Genomic DNA, 16,351 nt, shown 5'->3' on the forward strand with positions numbered 1-16,351 from the left:
CTTTTGAACAAAACAACATTGCTTTAACTTAACAACATTGCTTTTGGCTGGTCTCATTTGCCACATGAGGTGGGTTAGGTAAGCTGTACAAAAAATTTCAAACAAAGTTGTTTTGGAACTCTACACTTTTTCAAATGACATGGCACTGCAAAAGCACAGAAAAATATGAAGAAGAAATTTTGCTAAGGTAAATACTTCAATGACTTGTCTATTGCTAAACTTTTTCCTCAGGATTCAAATGAATACTATTATTCTGTTGCAAAATAAAAAATGAAAGAAAACAAATTCTTTCAAAGAACATATTTCTAATTCGTAGCTAACTCGTTTTTGTTTAGAAATGTTCAAAAAATGACTTTGAAATTGACGAAATTCCTCCGCATCAGTAATATATCAGTTTGATATCCTCAAGCAGCACGTTAGTCGTCCTTTCACATGACCAAGAGCAGGTTTTTTTTTTTCTTTTCAGTTAATTGGATCACTCAACGATCATCAGAGTACTTCACTTCAACTTTTTAATCTGGAAATGTAATATTTCGAATTTAAAAAAGAACTTCGAAGAAAGACAGTATGCTAGAGTCTATCAACGCTGAGTTCAATGTGTAAAATTAAGCAGGTTACAATCTGATGTCCTTTAACTTCAGTTCAAAGCTGAAAAGAAATGAAAACACTTTAATAGGTCTGAAAGAAAGCAATATTTTAAAAATTTTCAAGTACTGGGTGGTTATAAAATAAGTACCTCTATTTTGGAGCCAGTGTAGCTAGAAGGAATCTTTTGATTGCAACCAAAGTTGGAACACTTACAAATCTTGAAGGGGGATGGCGCAATAAAATGTTTTTAGTTGCCTCAATCACAGATAGGTGGCGCTGCAGCTTTCAAAAGATGGCTCTGACAGTGCAATTACTGTAGTAATCATGAGAAAATTAAAGCAGCAGTCATTTCTGCTAGCGAGATGCCTCTCAGTTCGCATTTTGATTTCAAAACAATTCTACATTAACAGCTCAAACCCTGCTGCTTTACGTGAATTTAAGAATGTGAAAGGAATGTGTAAAGGGAAAGGTCCTTTGACTCAGTGTGAAGTGAGAGGATTAAAAAAAATGGAGGAGACTGGATCTGTGGGAGGGAGCGGAAGCAAGTACCTCTCCCCATACAAGAAGAAATTGCCACTGCAATTTTGTAGTCATCAGGGACTCCGGAAGCAGGTCCTAGTGCACTCGGAGTTGCTCGACAGTTATATTTTATACATGCTATTTCCTGAAAAATTCTCAGAAAGGTATATTTTTCTTTTTTTTCAACTTTATTTTATAAAATTAATCGTCATCAGAAATTATTTGCAAGTGACGCACAGCAGAGATTAAATTTTGCTCTAACGTTAATAGTGTGAATGGATGTTGATAATGCCTTCCCGTGGAAGATTTTATGGGGAGAAGAAGCCCATTTTTATTTTATTGGGACAGTGAATACGTAGAACGGCAGAATATGGACTTTAGAGCAGCCAAATGTCATTCAAGACAGCCCTCTCCATTCTCCGAAACTCACAGCGCGGTGTGGATTTAAAGCAGAGTTTATCTTTGGTCCATAATTTTGTAAAGAGTTGCGGCCAACAGGACCAGTAACAATTTCAGTTACTGCAGAACGATAACTGAACATGCTGGGAACATTTGTTGTTCCTCTACCGCAGCAAAGACGGCGTCTTTCCGAAACCCTTTTTATGCAAGATGGAGCCCCACTCCATATTGGGCGAGCAGTTCAAAATTTCTTGTGGCAATATTTCACAGATGATTAGATAATAAGCAGGTATTTTCAAATGGCGCGACCTGCTCGATCTCCTGATCTGACACCATGTGATTTTTGGCTTCGGGGATTCATAAAGTATAATACCTACCGTGGAGGTGTCACAAACCTCAGTGAACAAAAAGAGAACGTTACTCACCAAGTACGAAACATCACTCCAGATGCCTAGCATTCCGCAGTTGAAAACGTCGCACACCGCCTAGAGTGTGTTCTCCAGTTCAATGGTCAAGTCGTGGAACCTAAACAAGATTAGCACCGTTATATGCAAGCGTAAAATGCCTGTAAGTTTTAAATAAACCACCCAGCCTTACATGCTAATTATTTCCTCTTGTATCACACATTATGTATTCAAAAGCGCTACCTGTTGGCAAATTTTGCAACTAAATTTTTTATTGCACCATCCTTATTTCCCCTTTAAGATTAAAAGGTGTTCCAATTTTGGTTGCAATCTGATGATTCTTACAAACTACAGACTGCTCCAAATAGAGATACTTACTTTATAACCAACCGGAATGAATTAAAGACTTAAAAAGGAAAACCAAAACTTCACGAATTTAGAAAAAACAGTAAATCTATCTATAATTGTAAACAGGGTGATTCTGAATTGGTTTTAAAATTTAAGAGCGGTGATAGTACTCATCCAGACTACCAATAATTACACAGGAACATTGGCCCTTTCCAGTACCTAGCCAACCATCCCAGAAGGAGCCAGTCAGGGCCTTGGTGAATCAGAAATCCAGCTGGATTAATTGAGTTTATAACTTAACAAAATTGTAAATGTTATTTACTTTTTTTTTTGTTTGTTTCTTTTTTTTTTTTTTTTTTGATTTTCTTACGATTTGAAATGTTATATATATTCAGGTATGACTATTTTCCTCTTTTTCGTTTAAACCTGCTTTTTAAAAAAGCTTTTAGATTGATCTAAATTAGTTGGGGGATTCATGGCCAAAGTGTGTGTGTGTGTGTGTGTGTGTGTGTGTGTGTGTGTGTATATATGGAAGACAGAAAACATTTGAACAGATTTCTTGCAGTTTACCAGAATTCTTATAATTTCAAACTAAGTGAAAATTGATTTTGCTTTGGAAACATGCCAACATCAAACACGTGCATGGCCGAAAATTGCGAGCTAACTTTGAGATTCCAATCCTTTTGCATCCCGAAAGTATTTTATTCCTCTGATAGTTAAAATCTGTTTATCCTTTTGTTACCTTTAATCTACCCATTTTTTTTTTTTTTTTGTTTAGGGAAATTATTTACTTTTCCTTTATTTTTGCTCTTAAATCATTAATGTGTCTCAATTTAATTATTTGCCTGTAGAAGTATTTCTAATGCATTTCATCAGGGGTGCCCACCTAACTAGTGGGAAGGGGGGGGGGGGGGCTCATGCGCCATAAAATTTTTAGAAGGATGTTTTAAGTATAATTTTTCTCTGAGGAGGAGGAGGGGGTGCTCCTGTATTGGCTACTTTGTGGTTGGTAACTTCGGGGTAGATTTGCTATAGAACTTATATTATTGTTTTGCTTGAAATTTACTGTTGCAGAGTAAAATAATTTTTTTATCCCTTGTTATTAAGCATGTTTTATTTTGCCATATTTTTGACAAACCAGTAGTTATAGATATCAGATATCAGGGATAAAATTTTTAATGTTTTCTCTAAAAACTGCTTTCTTTCCCAGTTAAAGTGCCACTATGGTTATTTTCCTTGTAATAAAAAATAGAACATAATTTTGTTTTGTATGAAAAATTGTGTTAACGTATTTATGAATTATCATACTGCTGTGGGCAAATAAAGGGCAGTAACTGCAAAGTTTTAATTTTTTTTTACATTTTTGTCATCTATTGTACGTTAGCTATCTTGTACAAGCGTTCGTATTTGGTTGCTGAAAAAGAAGAGTGAAAAAATCTCTTTTTACCAGTTTACGTACCGAACATAATGAAATACTAAAATTGCATTTGTAAATAAAATTTGAAGATAGTTTCGGATTTGTTTGTTGATTGAGTTTCATTTAATATTCGCGCTAAGAAGGAGTGTTTGCAGGCTTTCTCTCGAAATTTTTTTACGGAACGCATTTTTTGACTTCTTGGAGATTAAGAAGTGGAAGGGAGGTTTGGGGGTCCTGTTCCGGATTTTTTTTGGAAATTTAAGGGTACATTTTCGAAAACACAATTATTTGCTATCTTTGTGTTCTTGAAAGGAAAGATGAGAGACATGAGTTCTCCCCAGTCATTTTATGATAGCTTCAAAAATGCAATTTTAGTACTGCTAAAAATCAGGGGGTTCGGGGGCTTTCTCCCGGAAAAAAAATTTGGAATTGAAGTCCTAAAAACGCAGTTGTAGGCTATCTTTGATGACGTAGCAGAAGACATGGGGTTAAGAACTTTTCAACAGAAACTTTTCAATGTAGGAGTTCCAAAAACGTTGTTTTAGACGATCTTTGAATGATGTTGAAAGATGAGGAAAGAAAGACATTGGTGCTCCTCTCCGGAAATTTTTCGAAATTGAAGTTTCAAAAACGCAGTTGTAGGCCATCTTTTATGACGTAGGGGAAAGGAACGGGGTTTGGAACTTTCCATCGGAAATTGTTGGAAATTGGAACTTTGAAATATGATGGTTAGCCATCTTTGGTAGCGTAAACGGAAGGGATGGAGTCAGGAGTAAACCCTCAATTAATTAAAAATTGAAACTTCAAAACCATAATGATAGTTGGTCTTCATTGACGTTAGAAGGACTCGAGATTGAAAGCTCTCCCCCGGAATTTTTTCGGAATTGAAGTTCTAAAAACGTAATTGAAAGCCCTCATTAACGACATTTTCGAAAAAGTTTTCGATTCCGGCGATTTTTCCAAAATTGAAGCTCCAAAAATTCAAAAGTTTTGACAATCTTCGATGGCATTGGAGAGAGGGCGTTGAGGAAATTTTCCCCTGCAAAATTTTTGGAATTAAAGTCGTAAAAATACAGTTGTAGACGATTTTTTGTGATGTGTTGGGGGAGGGGGGGAGAGAGTTTGGTGACCTTTTCCTGGAATTTTTTTAACACAATTTTAGACGATTTTTGTTTATTTGGGAGAGGAGAGATTTTGTGGACTTCCCACTGAAATTGTAGAAACTTGACTGTAGGCCATCTTTGTTAACTTTTAGGGGAAGGCACGTTTCACTAGATTTTTCAATCAAGTGCCAAAAACGGCAATTTACAAAAAATAGTGAATAAATAAATTTGAAATTTCTGAAGTCGCCCAGTGGTTTGATTTTGCATCTTCTGAGCGACATTTTTTTCTCTAGGCGACATTGATGTCAAGTGGTCATTATGTTATAAAATACACTGCTACATATCTATACGAAATTCAACTTTCCCACTATGAAATTCATTAAAATAAGTGTAGAAAAACTCACTGACAAACGCCTAGACAAGTGTATTCAAATGGCAACCACTACCGACTCTACCAACAATAATAAACTTGTTCATGTAATTCAAAAATGCAGTTTTAGACTAACTTCGATGATGTTAGAAGATAAAGAGAGAAGGTCTAGTGGCCTCATCTCCATAATTTTATTTATTAATTTTAAACCTAAAAGCTATTGCCGTCCATCTTTAATGACGTTGGGGGAAAAAATGCGATTCGAAACTTTCTTCCTGAACGTTTTCGAAATCGAAGTTGTAGAATAGGCAGTCTTTTTGATTGAAGATTCGAACAGGGTTCATACTCTATTCGGATGAAAAAATTCCATGACTTTTCCAAGACTTTTTCATGACTTCATAAAAAAATTTCATGACCTTGTTACATGAAGAGACTAGTACTATTTAATTTCAAACTGGAAATTTTTTGGAAATGAGCATTAGCGAAACTTCTACATGAATGCTTCTACCTCATCGAAGCACTTACTTGTGATTTAAAAATATCAGTGTACACCTAAAAACTAAACTATTCTTATTTGTCTTCATCATATAACTTTTAGTAAAGTTAGTAAAACTACAGTGAATGAAATATAACGGTGCTTAAATGTCTAATAATCTTTGTAAACAGGTAAAATGATAATGAATGGGACAAAGATTGAATGAGTCATTAAACTAAGTTTCAAGAAATTTGCTTCAAAGGTAGCGTCAGCAGTGCATTTAAGCATACACATAACTTGACAGTACTTTCGTTCATTAAAGAAAAGCCATTCTTTAGTAAATTCATGTTTCTAAACCAAATATTTATATTTAAAAAAAAAAAAAGAAAAACATTCAGTAGCGAATAAATCTTCTGATTCAAGGTACTTGTTTACTTATTTGCACATTTTCAAATGCATATAAATTAGTAGGCTTGGAAATTCCTGAACATAGGATTTGATTCCTGACATTGAACGCAGCAATAGGTCGCATGGATTAGTTCTGCAGGCCGTATGTTGGGCAGTACTGTTTTGGAGTATTAGAATTCTCCTATTCCTGTGTTTTATCACCTACCAAAGATCATTTTCTAAAACTATCAACAAGTTGAGAAAAACTCTGATAAATTTAGTAATAAAGTTTTTACGAGTGATGGAAACAACTTGGATGCAATTGAATTGCATTTTTTAAGTGGGCGTGGCAAAATCAAGAATACGCAAGTTTGCTACTTCAGAATATAAAAGTCTTGAAAATAATGGCTAATGCAAAATGAGTGATGTCCAAGCAGTAAAATCACATTGCAAAAAAAGACGAGCGGCTGCTACAGAACTGGATATAATGAGATTTCAAAATTCGGAATTGTTTTTGGGATCGATCAATTTTCCAGTTTTAATATGTAAGACTGTTAAATCACTCAATATTTCTGATGCTCTTTTAGCAACTGTCACTTTCTCTTTGGCCAGGACATTTTTTCATGACTTTAAATAATTTTCCATGACTTTGAACGAAAAATTCATTTTTCCATGACTTTTCCAGGTCTGAAATTCGTTAAATTTTTTTCCATGACTTTCCAGGATTTCCATGACCCGTACGAACCCTGTTCGAAGGTCTCTCCCTTTTTTTTTTTCAAGAGTCTTAAAAACTCTCTTGTTGGTCATCTTCGGAAACATTACGGGAAACGAATAGATGGGATAGAAGGAACTTTTCCCGGCAATTTTTCGAAATTGAAACTCAAAAGACGGAAAATTTTAGACGATAACATTAGGGAAAGTGGGCTCAGAGGAAAATTTTCGAACCAATTAAAAAACTTTCGTTCTGAATTTGCAAGACTTTTTTTTTCCAGCGAAGGCGTTTGCATTGCATTTCATCTTAAAAAGTAGGAAGGGCGCACCTGCCCTCGGGCAGGTTGGCAGGCGGGCCAGTCTGAGCCTGGCACAAAGTTAGCTTGTAGCATGGGGGGTGTGCACCTCGAAGCGATTTTTCGAAAATTCGATTTTGTTCTTTTTTTTTAAATTTCAATTTTAATCACATTTACCCGAGCAAAATTATAAGATGGGCGAGTAAATTACCAAGTTGTCATAACATGGAACCGTAACACGGGCAAGCCAATCGGCGAGAAATTCTTCTTAAATTATTTTGTAAATATACAAGCAAACCAAATGACCTTTTAATTTTTCTACAACAGACAAAGCCGTGCGGCTATTACTAGTATACTATAAAAGACAAACAATTCTATTTTTACCATTTAAAGTATTCTAAATGATTGTAAATAAATGGTTAAACTTGTATGATGTTTGTGCCTACTTCTTTGACACATTAAAGTGTTTTTTTAACTCTAGTTAATTTTCCGTCTCCTGTGACTGAACCATACTTTTTAAGAGCCGCAAGGGGTTACAAGTTTCACTTTGAGGGATTCACTACACAAATGTTTTACTAAGGGGGGGGGGGGGGTTGGTTATTTTAGTTTCACCCCATGAGATCAAATCGATGTAATCTTTGGCAGCAAAAATTATTTGTTGAACTTTAAACTTCTTAACTCCGCCTCTACTTTGTGTTCTTCCATTCAACACACGTCGTAATCCAAGTTCTCTTACATTTCTACGCTCTTTGCATAACATAGCCAAATGGGGATTTTCTGTTGCATCAAAATATCCATTTCTTTACATAACTCGGTCTATAATGTTCTTCAAATCATGAGAGAGATATCGTGAATATAAGATACGTTCAAATAAATGCTTAGAGCCGTAAGTACAAGAAGGTTTTAACTTGATGTTAAACCCCACAGGAGCATACGCATTGCTCACTTGATCCGTACAAGAAATGGATCCTTTCTTGAAAATGTATGAATGAATAAATATTACTATTTTACTACCCCAACACCATGGAATTGCCCTTAAGCAGGGGACACCATCCCTGAAATATTTGGTTTTTATTGCGAAAATAATATAAATCTAATGAAAATTGGTTTCATACCACTTTTTTTTAAAGTCTCCCCCCCCCCCCCCAAAAAAAACCTAAGGAGACTTTTCATAACTTTTTTCCCCGACTACAACACTGGCTGCAGTTTTTATTTATCGACTGGGAGGGGGGGGTCGCCAGCCCTCGAAGATTGCTTCACAATCTTATTTGATTGGCAGCACATTCAAATCCTCTATTAGAAAGAACCAGAATAAAAAAAGCGTCAAGAGTTCCGTTTGGAACAAAATGAAAATCCTCTCTCCCATAGAAAATGGAATTTAAGTACAGCTCATAATTCAAACCCAATCCTGCTCCCATCCAAAGACTTAAAGAACTTGATAGAAATATGCATAACTGATGCATTAAAAAAAAGCGCTTTGAAGAGCACTCCTATCCCGGGTTCAAAACTAACTTGTATCAACTTCCACAGATATAGGTGCTAAGGGGCTCCTGAGCATTGCAAAACGGCAATTTTGTATGTTTGAAAAGTCACTTTTAAAATTCATGGTCTCTAGCAATATATTTTGCTCTTTGGCTCCAGGCTTGAATTCAGCCCAGCCTACGACCTTTGCTAAAATAGAAACCTATATATCTATTTTTACTTCCTTTTACAAAAAAGGAAGTATTGTATTCGCGAAAAAATTTTCACTCAAAAATCGCCCTTAATTTCCATTTTGCTCACCCCCAAATGAATGTTGAGTTTTTTTTTCGATTCGACCACATGCGGAAAAGTGCCTAAGAATGTATAGACACGCGAAATATCCATTTTGACCATCACCGAGGTAATTACAACGACTTTTCTCGTGACGTCTGTATGTCTGTGCGTATGTGTGTATGTGCGTATGTATCTCGCATAACTCAAAAATGGTATGTCCTAGAAAGTTGAAATTTGGTACATAGACTCGTAGTGGGGTCTAGTTGAGCACCTCCCCTTTTGGTTGCTTTCGGATGTTCCTAAGGGGGTCTTTTGCACCTTTTTGGGGGGAAATCATTGTTAATTTCGATGTAAACTCAAGTGGCGTTATAATTTGTCGGACACTTGGCGATATATCGCCAGTCTTTTGGTCGCCAAGTTTTGTCGCCAACTTGGCGACAAATTTGGCGGAGTTTTTTTTTTGGTTTCAATTTGGCCATTGTTGGTGATATTTAGAGAATAAATATTGAATCACATTAAAATAGCGAATAATGGGGAAATGACATTAAATTGGAGTAAAAGGAAGTCATGTGATGCACACATCAGCTCGTTTTAATAGGTAATTGAGAAAATTAGAACAAGCTTTATTTCATGCAGAAAAAGAAAATCTTTCGAACCACATCAAACCTTAAGGGCTGTGGGAAATCTTTTATCACTTTAACAGACAAGTAATATGAAGTTTTAGCTTCAATTCGAAAAATTAATTGCAAAAAAAAAAAAAAAAAACTAGTTCAAATTAAAAAAAGAACTCCAGGTGCACACTCCACGGGCTCAGAGTAATTTTGTACAAAATTTCAAGACTATAGGTACTATAGGCAGGGTCTCCTGGATGCAAGCCCGCCACAGACGTTCTTTCACAATTTTTTTGACTTTTAATGTTATGGAGATACATTATGCCCACTGTGCCATCTTGGAGTTTTTTTTTCCTACGCCAAACAAAACTGAATTGTCTCCTGAATATTTATTGAGATATGAAGCCATTTTGACCACTAGTTTAAAAGTTAAAGTGCTTCGAAATCGTAAATTCAATAATAATCATCCTGTGTGTGAGTATTGTTACCATGGGCAATTCGTGGCACCCCTTGCCACTAATGCCTGCTGCACCCTAGGGTGCTGCGGCACCCACCTGGGAAACCCCTGGGTTAAGAAGTCAGAAGCTGTAAAATTCTAGGAGTCAGTCACAGGGTTTTAGTTGAGTTCAAGCGTTATATAGCAAAAAAGCTAAAATTGAGAAAGTTTTAGCTAAATGCTAAAGATCAAAGGTTAATGAAAAAGTTTACACATAATTTTCACTACTGTATGTGTTTTATCTCAGGTAAAAGCAAAATTCAATATTCAGCCACAACATCTTTAAAAATGCTTAGTAGCTAATACTTCTTTAAAATTTAAAATAAAAAAAAATTAGAATGGTATTTAGCACAAGTTTGTTTTTTAAATATTAACAATTATGCAATTATTGGGGGGAAATATAATGCCTATTAAGACAAAGTATTGTTAAACTTAATGATAATTTAAACTTGTCAGCTAAGATTTATAAAAAGATGAAGTTCAATATAGCCATGCTTGCTTTCTCTCTTGGCTAGTGCATTTCTTTTTTTTTTTATTTTTTAAAGCATTAGAGCAAAAATACTTTGCTTCATTTTTGTAATTTAGATAGTGTTTTCGCATTTTGTGAAAAATACGACCGTAGCGAAATCCCAGGGCAGTCATCTTCCCTTTGATTCCGCAGCCCTAGTTATTAGGAGGAGGTGGGGTAAGTTGGATAGCGGGGCACGTTGGACCAGTCTCAATTATTTTAATACAATATTTTTTATTTTATTTTATGGCCAACAAATAGCACCTATGGTCCTACAAATCCTATAATGAAATCACATGGTACAGTTAGTTATATTGAACAAATTTTATTCCAGAAAGTGTTATTTCAGTAGTCCTGAATAATTTTCAGAAATCTGTAACTTTATTTTTTTAATGGTTTTCATCAAGATTGCGGGTAAAAAATTGAACTCCTTTCTTAAAGTTCCTTTATAGTTCGATATAATTAGCATTTTTTTCATTTTTCGTCAAAAAGAAAAAAATTTTGACATCACTTTTTCAGACCAAGAAGATGGGGTAGGTTGGTCCACTCTTTGTGGGGCATGTTGGACCCAACCAATCTACCCCACATAATTTAAAAACTATTTTTTGCTCTTGAATCTCAATAATTATAACAATATTATATGATTTTTCTTTTAATTTTCAAAAAATAATTGCATACTAATGGTGAATGCTTATTGCTGTTTTTAAATGAAGATAATTTAGCAAAAATGTTACAGTGAAACCTCTTTGAGCGACCACCCCTCTTAACGGCAAATTTTTTAGCCCATACACTTAACTTTAAAAGTACCCCTAGCAACAGCCACCCAACCCTTCTGAACGGCCAACAGGGGGGGGGGGATGCGTCCATCCCATTTTTCAGGAAAATCTATTCATATCCCATTTCTAATTGCCAACCTTTCAGTTCAAGGAGAAATTTTGGAGTAAAAATTTCACTCAAGTTTATTTTATTAGTTGGACAGTGTGTGTGTGATCTCGGTTGTAAACTACACTGCCAAAGATTATTTTCATGAATTTCAATCAACGTATTCATAGGAGCATAGAAAAACGGAAAGAGAATTAATAGAGTAAGCTTTCGAATTTTTTCCAGCACAAAACAGCAGTGAAATGCCTTAATAATTACATAACGAAAATAGCGTTTTTTGATCAAATCTAATATTAATTTGAGATTGATTTAATTATACTAATCAGTTCGCTATGAGCATTGTTGAAGTTTTTACAAAACATTTTTTGTGCCTTTTAGGCACTAATACTGCCTTAAACCATCAATTTACTACATACGTTTTGTAATTGTCAGCACACTAAACTTCCAACTGAAGTGATTTCGGGGGAAATAGATTGCCATTGGAAATTCAGATGCAATGACAAACAAATTGGATAGAGATTTACGTTTTTAAGTGAGAAACTAATTTAAAAACAATTGTTGGAGAAGAGTAAAAAGTTAGCCACAAATTGAATCCTTTCTTCGAAAAATGTAAATAATAATTTTAATGCTATACTTGCCTAGATTATATATTAAAGTACTTATAGTGCAACTGTAACGAAAACCCTTTAAAGCGCCCACCCCCTCTGAATGGCCGAAATTTTTTGGAACAGAGGGGTCGCCGCTAAGAGAGGTTTCACTGTATATTGATCTTTAAACTTAATATTTTTCACTCTGCACACAACAGAGAATAAGGTCATTACAAAGTTTGGTACAGATGTGATATACCCCCCCCCCCCCCCCCCATTTGGCGACATCCAATTTTTTGCACAAAATTGAAATATTTTTCTCCCCAATGAGGCGATAATTTTTTAAGCATGGCATCCCTGTCAAAACTAACCTGTGTTTGGCAACCCTAAGGCAATCTTAGATCTGTTCAAACTTGTTTACTTGTTGTCGGTTTCACGCAGGAGAGATTCTTGTTTTTTCGTGCAATGTACCTTACAGGAAAGCTTATTTTGTGTTATTTTAAATTCAGTAGTTGTCTTTTGATGAATAAATATAAGACAATGCCAGTTTCTGGAAACTTGAACGTTAATTAAAAGTAAACTCCAACTTGGTGTGTACTTGTGAGGTGCCATTGTCATATGTCGTTTTGTTTCAGACTGAGTGTGAGGATTTATACCATAAAAAGGTAAGTTCTTTTTTTTAGAATTCAAAAAAAAAAAAACCTCTCACTTCCAAAATTTTTTGTTTTTACAAAATCTTGAGGGTTTCTTGTAGTTTTTAACATTATTTTTACTGTATGAAAATTAATTTTACAAAAATAATACGGTTTTTTTATTCTAAAAGTTAAGTCTTATCGATGCCATGAATTATTTAGAAATATTTTCTATAAACGTGCCTCCTTTAGGAACTGAATTTCTGAAAATAAGTTGATTCTAGCATTTGTAAAAACATGAAGGTGTTATTTTATGTAAAATACTAGTGGTACCCGCACGGCTTTGCCCGTAATAGAAAATTAAAAGGTCTTTTGGTTTGCCTGTATATTTACAAATAATGTATGGTGAATTTTCTCGCCAATTGGCTTCTACCCACGTTACGGTTCCATGTTATGAAATTTCGTAATTTACTTGTCCATTTTATGATATTTTTGTTCTTAAAATTGGATTGGAAAAAGAACCACATCGAATTTTCGAAAAATCGCTTCGAGGTGCACGCCCCTATGGTACAAACTAACTTTGTGCCAAATTTCATGAAAATCGGCCGAACGGTCTAGGCGCTATGCGTATCACAGAGATCCTGACAGACAGAGATCCGGACAGAGGACATTCAGCTTTATTATTAGTAAAGATAAAGATAATAGGTATTTTGAAAGCATGTCTTCATAGCAAATTAATGTATGGTATTTTTGTATTGTTTATGTTTGGGATGTTCTGTTGAGATATTTCTACTTTTCATACATCGAAATTTGAGTAACTAAGCGTTTTTTTGGCTGAAATAGTTATTGATTTTGGGGATGTTTTCCGCTTTAAACATCGCAATTTGAATCGCTTTGCTCTTTTTTAGCAGAGTACAGTAAAACCTGTAAAGTTGACCACCCTTGTAAGTTAACCACCTGCCTATGTTGACCGCTTTTATCGGGAACGGAATTAGTCCTATATCATATAATGAAGGAAAACCTCTGTAACTTGACCACCTCTCTAACTTGACCACCTGTCTATCTTGACCACTAATGTACACCAAATTTGGTTTGGAGTATTGTAAAAAACCCTTTGTAAGTTGACCACTTGGTTTATTTTTTAAAACGTAATCAAGCAAATTATTTTATTTATGTTTTTTTTTATAGCTTTCTATGAATAATTTTAATGCTTTGATGCGGGATTGCCAACCGCTCCGCAAAAATAGCTTAACACCGCAGCTCCGCAAAAAAGTTATCTTGCTCCGCATTTCCCGGTCGAACGTTTTTAAGCACGACATAGTATTCAAAGCTGTTTTTCTTTTGTTCTATTTGAGATACCTTTTTGTACTCTGTTCAATGAAAACAGGCGTCAGTAGAAAAGTACTAAGTCTTTTCTTCCACTTGCAATATTTTGTGGAAATACTGGAATTGTGCTTAAGAGTAAAGTTATTTATTTCTGGTGCAAGGGATTAAGAGGTAGAACATTTTCATTTTCAACTGTCTTATTGAACTAGGAGAGTCCAGCTTGTCGCTCTTTGTGTTATAAGTTTTACATAAAATGGCTTCAAAAAAAAATTAGTTGAACTTGTTGATAAAAAGTATGAAATATTAAAATTAATTGAAAAGGGGGAAAGCAAGAAAAAATTAGCTCACACATATGGAATTTTTAAAACAACTCAGTGTCTAATTTGGTAAAAAACAAAAATATTTGAAAAACATTTTTAATTATAGTTCCAAAGTAATGTTAAACAATGAAAGTGAGTTGAACAGAAAGAGTAAGTGTGAATTTGTCAAAAAAAAATGAATACATGATGCAAGAAATGACAAAAAAAAAAAAAAAACAGTACCACCCTTTATAAGCTGACCACCTGTCTAAGTTGACCACCGAAGTACTGCACCGCAAGTGGTCAACTTACACAGGTTTCACTGTATGAGAAAAGTTTTTTTTGTTTGTTTAAATGCATGATACAAAATAGCTTTTATTTCTATTGGTACATATTTCATTGGTGAGCTGTTATAGTAATTTGTTAATTTAAGCATTTTAAATACTTCCTAGTACCTAATTTTTCTTTCTGTACAAAACCTTTTCTAGTTTCTGATATTTTTGAAGCGTATGTTCGCGATGTTTCTTGTTGTGGTTTTATGCTGTTTTTATATGTATAGTGTTCTGAAGTTCTTTGATCATGTTTTTTATCTGAATTTCTCCTGTTGGCGCTAAAAAGGCATCGCTAAGAACGATGTATGACATATGTCGTCATACATCGTTTTCTTGGAGTCAGCAGGAAAAAGTCCCCAAGGGATAATATATATGAAGGGATAATAAGTATATGACATTAGTTCCCAAAGTTTAATAGGATTTGTCACTAAAATTATAACAAACGTTGTTTGAGTATGGGGTCCAACATGCCCCCTCCCCCCCATGCAGACCAACGTACCCCACCCATGTGGTACATTGTTTCACTTTACGAGGTTTGGTTAAAAAATTATTATAGAAAAAAAATATCAATTCCACGCTTCCAAAAAAATCTGTGGGGGTGTTGAGAAGTGTTTAGTGAAACTTATTGAAGAAAATCGAACTAATCATAAAATTTTTTGATGAGTTAAAAAATGATAAGTAAAAAAGCGGACCAACGTGCCCCACCTCCCCTTACTCTGTGACTATGAATTTTCATGCCTGAGTCAAAAGCAAAATACTGTTGGCTGTCTGTGCTAATTTATCAGATGCCATGGAAAGCGAAGTTCGGTAGAAAAATGGACTTGGATCTATGTTCATTTCCCGTTGATTTCTTTCCATAACATTACTGTATAGAATTCAAAACTTTTTGTGGAGAATCCGTACGAATAACAGTGGTTTGAAAAGTTCATATTTGAAACAAGTTTTTTAGTTGAAGATTCAATTTAAATGTTTACAAGAGAAAAGATAAGAAATTCTGTAAAGAAAATAGAATTTGCTCGCGGATCGACAGTTACATTTACGGCATTAATTATTGAGAACATACATAATATAGAGTTATATTACAATGATAAATAATTTGAGACTACTAATAATGTAAAAATATTTAAATAATCTTCTTACTGGTTGCCTTGAATTGTTTCACAAAGAAGAGCAAGTAAACATTTTTGCATTTGAACGAATCAAGATTAGATAAGAACGTTCTTATTTTATCAAGAGAACAACAACTTTCTTCCTTTTCTTTTCTTTCGACGCCTAGGCGCAATACTCATATCAGAGCCTAGATGACAGAGTCCCTACTCTCCAACACGCATATTTAGTCCAGATTATAGGGCAGTAGCAGTCAGCTGCTTTTTGCATAGCAACGGAACCTGGCAACCGTTCCTGGTGGACAAGCAACCTCCAGTTCGCCGTATTAGCTGCATGTTATTGCGAGTGCGATGTTATTCTTTTATGCTTTTTCTTTGTATAAAATGCATTCTGAATATTGTCAAAGCTATAATAACGAAGAAAAACGATGAAAAACTGAAAAAATCTAGATAATCAACAATAAGGACCAATATTTATTGAGTAAAAATGAGCTTTCAACAAAGCCATCTGACTTGATGGACTTGAATCCTGAATTATTCGATTTATGGCTTCAGTGCCAATGCATTAGAAGAATTTAAAGCGTACTGAAGTTTAAAAGCTTATTACCTTTCCTCTTGTGGATGTATTTCGGATTTTTTATGTGTAAAATTTCGGCGATATATGTGCGGTGACTGAAACGATAAGTAAAAATCATGTTTAGCATACCGGCGTCTGTCCAAATATTTTTGCAATGACCTTGTTTTGTGCGCGTTTAATTATATAAATATAAAATTCGATTCATTTTCTAAAGGATTGATTT

General features: G+C 34.7%; 1 protein-coding gene across 2 annotated transcripts in view; it reads right to left on the reverse strand.

Annotated features, from left to right (window-relative positions):
- Positions 1 to 15,715, reverse strand: part of LOC129222119 (COA8 family protein CBG23705, mitochondrial-like) — a 78,602-nt gene extending 62,887 nt beyond the window's left edge. The window contains exons 1-2 of one of the 2 annotated variants that reach the window (XM_054856566.1): positions 15,586 to 15,715; positions 1,932 to 2,031 (exon numbers count right to left, since the gene is read on the reverse strand). In XM_054856566.1, the coding sequence (XP_054712541.1) occupies positions 1,932 to 1,964 (33 nt within the window). In that variant the 5' untranslated portion in view covers positions 1,965 to 2,031; positions 15,586 to 15,715. Of the gene's footprint in view, positions 1 to 1,931; positions 2,064 to 15,585 lie in introns of those variants that run through there. The other variant, XM_054856568.1, reaches the window with a different exon arrangement.
- Positions 15,716 to 16,351: the final 636 nt, after the last annotated feature.

Source organism: Uloborus diversus, chromosome 5, assembly GCF_026930045.1.
Source record: "Uloborus diversus isolate 005 chromosome 5, Udiv.v.3.1, whole genome shotgun sequence".
NCBI classification, from domain to species: domain Eukaryota; kingdom Metazoa; phylum Arthropoda; class Arachnida; order Araneae; family Uloboridae; genus Uloborus; species Uloborus diversus.